The sequence below is a fragment of the Balaenoptera physalus genome, assembly GCF_965194825.1.
Source record: "Balaenoptera physalus genome assembly, chromosome: 7".
Classification (NCBI taxonomy): Eukaryota; Metazoa; Chordata; class Mammalia; order Artiodactyla; family Balaenopteridae; genus Balaenoptera; species Balaenoptera physalus.
Genome location: NC_138886.1, coordinates 53,486,111 through 53,494,242, shown reverse-complemented (window position 1 = coordinate 53,494,242; position 8,132 = coordinate 53,486,111). Strand labels below are relative to the sequence as shown.

Here is an 8,132-nt window from a genome sequence, read left to right as displayed (position 1 = left end):
TCCTCCCAAAGAGGTCTTACTAATCTCGTTATTATAATGTGGGAACTGAGGCTCAGGGAGTTTTCCTTACAATGGCATCATAGGTATTAAGGATAGAATGAACATAGTCTGCACAGGTTTTCTGGATTATAGGGAAATCCTTAAAAAAGAATAGTGCGGGCTTCCCTGGTGGCGCAGTGGTTGAGAATCTGCCTGCCAATGCAGGGGACACGGGTTCGAGCCCTGGTCTGGGAGGATCCCACATGCCGCGGAGCGGCTGGGCCCGTGAGCCACAATTACTGAGCCTGCGCTTCTGGAGCCTGTGCTCCGCAACAAGAGAGGCCGCGATGGTGAGAGGCCTGCGCACCGTGATGAAGAGTGGCCCCCACTTGCCGCAACTGGAGAGAGCCCTCGCACAGAAACGAAGACCCAACACAGCCATAAATAAATAAATAAATAAAATTTAAAAAAAAAAAAAAAAAAAAAGAATAGTGCACTAGGAGACTACTGAGACTGATTTCTAGCTCCACTTTCTAATTTTTAAAGTCTGAGCACGTGAGGATGGCAAACAGGTCTTGAGTGTCAACTCTGACAGATTTGTGTTGGCTACCGGAGAGCTGCAGTGAGAAGGTTTTTTGATGGGAAAGAGTAAAGTGATTGATTAACAGTGTCTGCTGTGGGCATAGGAAGGAGGGTGGCGGCGTGAGAAACAGATGTTTGCCATCTCTGGGCATGTTTCTTAAGTTCTCTGGGTTTCAGTTATATTACTTACAAAACAAGGTTAATAAAACTTGTGTGAGTGAAGGTAGTAGATTGGCCAGGATGGTTTCTTGATGTCTTCAGAGGGCACCAAAACATCTGTTCCTAGCCGCATATATTCCAACTTATTTTATGCACACTGTTCCATCATGTAGTCATGAAACTCCATTTGTATGTGTGGGATGGGTTTGGGGAAGGGAATTCAACAGGCTGAGTCATTGAAAATTGCTCCTAAGGAGAGCAGAGCTGGAGGCCTTTGACAGGAAGGATGAGTCATTGGCAGTTAAGGGAGCCCATCATCACTGTCCTACAAACATCTGTGAGCTGGATATGCCTCCTGTCTTTAAATCCAAGGGCTCTGTTTCTCAGTCTGGGGTAATATGTCGGGGAGATATGAATCCTCAGATAAACACGCTTCGTCTTTTCAGTGGTGATTTGGGGAATAGGAGCAATATATTTTTCTTAAGATAGACAAGGTGTATTAGTCAGGATCCAGATGGAAAATAGACAACAGACTCAAAGTGTTTAAAGAGATTTTGATAAAGATTCTGTTAAAAGGTATACTGAAGCATGCTAAAAGTATAAGGGTTATTTGAGTAAAAATAGATTTGAACTGAGCAGGGCCAAACCAGAAATGTTAAGGAGCCTTCCACCAACAGGAGCTAGAGAAAAGACTTTTATAGAGAAAAGACACACACATACATACACATATATTATATATGTATGTGTATATAGATGGCGGAATATTACTCAGCCATAAAAAAAGAATGAAATTTTGTCACTTGTGAACATGCATGGACCTGAAGGGTATTATGCTTAGTGAAATAAGTCAAACAGAGAAAGAAAAATACTGTATGTTTCCACTTACTTGTGGAATCTAAAAAATAAAACAAATGAACAAATATAATAAAATAGAAGCAGACTCACAGATACAGAGAACAAACTAGTGGTTATCAATGGGGAGAGGGGTGAGAGGAGGGGCAAAATAGGTGAAGGGGATTAAAAGGTACAAACTACGAAGTATGATATAAATAAATTACAAGGATGTAATGTACAGCACAGGGAATATGATGAACATTTTATAATAACTTTGTATGGAGTATATCTATAAAAATATCGAATTACTATGTTGCACACCTGACACTAATCTAATAATACAGGTTAACTATACTAAACGAAATAAAATAAAAAATGTATGTCCTGAGTCACACTAGCCACATTTCAAGTGCTCAGTAGCCACACATGGCTGGTGGCTACTGTATTAGTGCATAATGTTTCCATCATCACAGACAGTTTTATTGGAGAGACTGGTCTGGAGTCTTGTGCACAGCCCTGGATGGCTAGGGGGCTGGCAAAAGGATTCAGAAACTGTCTTCATCCACAGAATCCTCTCCCCGATGACAAGTGACCCTCTCTGGGCTTGTACAATTTTTCTATACATCCAGCAAAATAGTAACGATGATGATAATTGCAGCCACATTTATTTAGTTCTTAATATGTGCCACATAGTGTGCTAAGGGTTTTAAATACATTATGTCATTTAATTACTACCGCAACCCCCAGGAAGACACTATTGCTATCTCCATTTTAACAACGCAGAAACTGAGACTCAGAGAAATTAAGTGACCACACAACTATTCAGTTTTACCGTATGAAACTGCCAACATTCATCTGTTTTTTTTTTTTAAGCAAATAGCAATGTTATATGGTTCAACCTCATAGTAGATGGCAGAGCCAGATTTCGAACCCAGTTCCAAAGACCTTGTCAAGGCCAGTGTGGCTAAGCCTCTTTAAGTGACCACCTTGAAACCTGCTTCTTGCTGTTGAAGGATGAAGTGAAATAACGTTGGTTCTGTGCCTGGTGCACAGTTGGGCTCATGAAATGCTACTTCTGTTTGTTTTAACGCCTTTCTGTCAGTCTCTCTCGGGAGGCAGAGCACAGCTGTCTGAGCAGATGGGGCCAGTAAGACTGGGAGGAGGCGGCCACTGCGATTGACCAGATCCCCTCCCAGGGAGCTGGAAAAGTTCATCTTCCTCACCAAGGCCTCCTCCACCCTTCCCTCCACTGTTTCCCACCCCTGTCTCTCAGGGAGTCTGTTTTGCTCAGGAGGTCAGGGTCATTTTCTCTGGGTCTTGAGCAGAGGGAGGGGTGATGGACACTGGTCCTTCCTATTCCCTGTGTCCTCAACAGCCCCAGAGGATGCATTTCATCAACAGACCCCTCCCAGGGAAGGGGTGGCTGTTGCATTGAGAAGGTCAGGTGGTTCTGAAAGCTGCACTCCAGATCTCCTGCCTGCTGTAACTCTGTTTTCAGGATTGTTTCTGTCAAGGAGCCCGATTTGAAATTCCTCCCTCTCTTATTTGGCAAGAGGGGAGAGAAGTCCCCCTTGGCTGAGGGGCCTGATGTTTGGGTGGGGTTGAGGACCTGGGGGTGATTTCCATCCATGTGAGTAACCTTTGTCTCTGAAAAACAATGGTATAGTGTTGCTGGATTTAGCAAATGAGGCTACTGGACACCCATTTAAATTTGAATTGCAGATAAACAAGAGATAACTTTTTAGTAGAAGTATATACCATGCAATATTTGGAACATACTTCTAAAAATTATTTGTGATTTATCTGAAATTCAGGTTTACCTGGGCATCCTATTTTATCTAGCTGCCTTCCAACAGTAGGGCTTCTGTCCATCCTTTATGTACCAGGTCATTTATAACGATGTTAAGGATGCTTAGGACTTAGGAGATCAGGAGATCTAGACCTAGTTCTCACCAGGTGCCCCCTACTTTCATATTCAGAGCTCCCTGTGGGAGGGGCAGAGTGAAGTGATTTAGACTATAGTTCTCAGAATGTGGTCCATGGACCACAGCAGCAGCATCACCTGGTACTTAGTAGAAAGGCACATCCTTGGGCCCCACCTGGACCTCCTGATCAGCCAGTCTGGGGGTGGGGCCTGGACCTCCTGATCAGCCAGTCTGGGGGTGGGGCCTGGCACTCTGTGTTTCACAAACCCTGATGCAGTCTGAGAACCAAAAGTTTAGATTTCGAGCAAGAGCTTTAGGGATCATACAGACCTGGGCTCAAAGCTTGGTCCTACCATTTACTGGTGGTGTGAACTTGGCCTAATTACTGAACCTCTCTGAGCCTATTTCTTCCTAAATAAAAAAGGAATATGATAAATTATTTAGGGATAGATGAAGGAGTAAATGGAGTTATATATTCTAAAGTGCAGCCCATAGTGCCTGTCAGTGTAAGAACGCACAAAATGATTACTCTTATTTTTACAATTCACTTGGAGATACGATCATGCCCTGAGACAAATTTGATAGTTGGCATGGCAAGCCCCTAGTTACGGGGGCAACCTCTGTTTGTTCAGTTCAAAAGTGCCTTTAAATCCCAGGATTTCACTTTCCAACAGTCTTATGGAAGAAGGAAGGAATTAAGAGGAGACGGGGGCAGGGAGAGAAAGAACCTGTAGGAATTGGTTTTCTGACCCACAGATGGTGCCCAGAGCAGAGGGCCATGTCCATTTAATTCCTTTCGTTCAGTGCTTAGCCCAGAACAGTTGTCCAAAAGGCAGTGATTTTTGTTTTTTTGTTTTTGGTTTGCTTTTGTTTTTTCATGGAAAGCAGAGAAAAAGGAGGCTCTGAGAGGTGAGGACATGTAGGGGCTCCTGTCTAGGGAGGGGGGCTAACACCCTCGGGCATGCGTCACAGTCAGGTCTGGGGACACCCACATTATAGCTAGACCAGGGTTTCTCAACTTTGTCACTACTGACATTCTGGATCAGATAATTCTTTGTGATAGGGCTGTCCTGAGCATGCTTAGTAGTAACCTAGGTCTCTGCCTACTAGTCCCAGTAGCCCCTCTCATCCTCTGTCACAGTGGTGACAATCAAAACCATCTCTAGGCATTGCCAAATGTCCTGGGGCAAGTGGGGGAGGGGTGGACGAAATCTCCCTTGAATGAGAACCACCAGTCAAGAATCTACTACACAATACCTACTCAGACAATTTTAGCAGCTACCATTTATTGAGCATTTACAAGTAGTATCTCCAATCTCCATGCTCATATTACTAGGAAGCCTTTTAAAGTATAATTTAAAGTTGAAGAAACTGAGGCTCAGACAGTTAAAAGTAACTTGCCCCAAATTGAACAGCTGGTAGATCTGAGCTTCTGACTGAGGTTGGTCTAACTCCAAAGCTCATATAGTACCTGCTGCAACACTCCCTCTCTCTAGACAATTAAGAATGCTTTTTTCTTTCAATCAGGGGAATTCTTCTCAAGTCAACTCAAGTCCGAAAGTATTTATCGAAAAGCCATGAGAAGCTACAAGAGAAATCTAAGCTGTTGCTCCCCTCAAGGAGGTTTCAATATCAATGTCATTGGGAAGGTCAGTATCTTACACAACACTGTTAGTTACAGAGTAACATGAGGCGGTCTGAGTTTGGGCCAAAATGAACATTTCTAGAGGTAGATTTTTGTGAACTGAATGCCTTTTGTGTACGTCTGCTTCACGTGTCCTTTCACTGTTAATCCTGATAATAAAAAAAAAGGAAGGAGGAAGGAAGCCTTGAAATTCATGGCATCGACCAGCCGCACATCCTAACAAATATTAATTATTTTGCCTTGGGTTGGGCTGTGGGTTGCCTCCCGCCAAGCACTCAGCTATCTTCTTTCTGGCTCTCTGCATGAACTCCACATTCCCCCTTTCCCTTCGTATGGCGGTGTACTCGTAAGCCTTGAGCTTGCTGTAGTAATCGGAGAATTTGTTGTAGAGGATGGAAATGGGCATCCCGTTGAGGATGATCCCGAAAGCAATGCAGAGGAAGGCAAAAAGCCGGCCCAGGTGAGTCTCTGGGTACATGTCTCCATAGCCCACGGTGGAGATGCTCACCTGTGAGGGGAGGAAAGTAGAATGGAATTGTCAGCATCGGGAGTGAGGAGAAGAAAGGGAGAGGACCAGGCAGGGAGGTGTCTTCCGTCCCGCTGAAGGTGCACGTGGGTCGTATAATAGCTCCTCACGGAGTCAGCTTTAGGAGGTACTGGAAAGGTTGCCTGCAAGACCTGAGGCGTGGAAAGAACATAAGCTTTGGAGCTGAAAGGCTTGAGTCTAAACCCTATCACTTATCAATTTTCTTACATACAATACAGGGGAGTTATATCTACTTTAAAGGGTTGTTGTGAAGGGCACAGAAGAATAACGTGTGTGAAGTTCCTGGCATAGAATAGGCTCAATAAATGTAGGTCTTTGCCTCCCTTCAGCTGGGGCCAAATTTAGGACGGAGTCCCTGGATTTGCCTACATGATACACGTAAGGGAAAGAGCTTGGGCTTAGAACCAGTCAGACCTGGGTTCAAGTCCTGACTCTGACCCTTCCCAGCTGAGTGACCTTGGGCAAAACATTCAGAGTCTCTAAGCCTTGGTTCCTGCATCTAAAACAGGAGGATAATAACTAACTCTCGGGATTCTTGTGAAGACTAAATAAGAAAATGATTATAAAGCACTTCACACAGTGTCAGGCACGCAAAAAGCATTAAGCAACCTCCTCTGTGGTCCTTCTCTCATCCTTAAAATAGAGACAATTGTAATAGTTCTCAGAGTTGTTATGCAGTCAAATGAGATATTTTACATGAAGGTGCTTTAATTGCAAATGTCTGGAGAGACACACTCATTATTTTGCGAAGGGACTTTTGTAAGACATCACCGACCAAAAATATGTTCACCCTGCATGAAAGTCTTCCCATCACACTTGTCACACTGCTTTAAATCCCACTAATTAGAGATTTATTTAGGTTAACAAGCTTCTGTTTTAAAATGCAGATACCCACGGGACTAGTTATCAGTCAATGTAGCCGGAGAAAACCCAGAAAAATCTCTCGGGACCTGTTTTTTATGCCTCATGTACTAAGACTCCCTTTGGTCCCCAGACTCTTGGCAAAATTACTAGAAGCCTTTTAGGCAGGGCTGTTGATTACAGTTGAAAAAACTGTGCATCGCACAACTCCAGGGGGCAGCACTGGCTTCATCGATTTGTGTCATCGCACAGTCTTCCAGCATATGCTTTTATAAAATGTACAGTCACCCTGTTGATTTGTACAGGGACAGCCTTTAACTTAGAAATGTAAACATTTTTGTTGCGATGATGTAAGGATTACTTTGAACTTAGAGTAAGTATGATTGATTAGTTAGAATGAAATGGAGACGTGGACCAGCTGGGCAAATCTGGGGGAGCTGATAAGAACCAAAGCTCCATCCAGCCCATAAAAAGGGGAAAGTTGCAACTCCTCTTGGGATGGGTGACACACTACCTCTCACTACACCGTCTCTGGGGAGAGAACTGCTGAGGGCTGGGCTGCCCTTCTCACAGTGGAGAAACACAAGGCAGCATCTACGAGAGGCAGGAGGGTGTCGACTAGGTTAAGGAAGCAGGTGTGGCACTAGGGCCACATGGGCCTGAATCCACTTCCCAGCCGTGGGATTTGGGCAAGTCGCCTAAATTCTCTCTGCCTCAGTTTCTGCTTTTGAAACGTGGAGAGAATAATAGTGCGCACCTCATAGGATTGTTACAGGAACTGAAGGAACCACACAGGGTGTGTAAGGGATAATGTTAGTTTTTGTGCTTGTTAGACCAGCGGGCTGTGGAAAGAAGCTCCTCCCTGGCTCCTGCGAATGCTGTGTGAGGGAGACTGGGGGGGGTACACTCTGTCTCCAGTAGAGAATCTGCTTTTCCCACCTTCTCGACCAAAGGGCCATGAGAGGCAGTGATAAAATAAGATCGTGAGCTAATCGTACAAAAAAAAAAAAAAAAAAGCTTGCTCTGCGTGTGTGTGTGTGTGTGTGTGTGTGTATTTCTTGTAATTGGCCACGCTGAAAGTAAAAGAACCCGAGTCAGATCTCTGTCCAGGTGTGTGAACAGCTTTCATTTGACACTAACCCTGTCACTCACACCTCTGTGTGGATGTTTAGTCAGTCGACTTTCCCTGGAGGAGGCCTAAAGGGAGTCTGGATATAAGAGCGGGTGACAGGAAGGGGTAGTTTCAGAACAGGAAGCATCCATGAAAGGCCAAAGCAGAGGCTTTGGTGTAAACCAGCCCCTCAAGGGTCCAGGATTGGGGGGAGGGTTGGAGATAGGAGGATACAGAGGAAGGAAAGTAATTGAGACAAAGTACCTAATTTAAACTTCTGCTCAGTCCCCACACTGGCTTTGCTTCTCTCCCAACCCCAATTTCTTTTTTCTTTTTTTTTGGCTGAACTTTGAGCAAAAAGTCAAAAGCAAAGAGAATTGGCTGAAGGAAGATTAAATATTTGATGTGCATAATATGGTCTAAATATTTTTGTATGTCTTGGATCTCTATTTTTAGAGAAAAGATCTCTTCTGATACGAGACTCTATAA

At 44.1% G+C, this 8,132-nt stretch overlaps 1 protein-coding gene across 1 annotated transcript in view; it reads right to left on the bottom strand.

Moving 5' to 3' along the window:
• Nucleotides 1–465: 465 nt before the first annotated feature.
• The window catches only part of KCNV2 (potassium voltage-gated channel modifier subfamily V member 2), a 51,549-nt gene continuing 43,882 nt past the window's right edge, over nt 466–8,132 (bottom strand). The window contains exon 2 of the mRNA XM_082471001.1: nt 466–5,632. Within this exon, the coding sequence (XP_082327127.1) occupies nt 5,351–5,632 (282 nt within the window). The 3' untranslated portion in view covers nt 466–5,350. The remainder of the gene's footprint in view (nt 5,633–8,132) is intronic.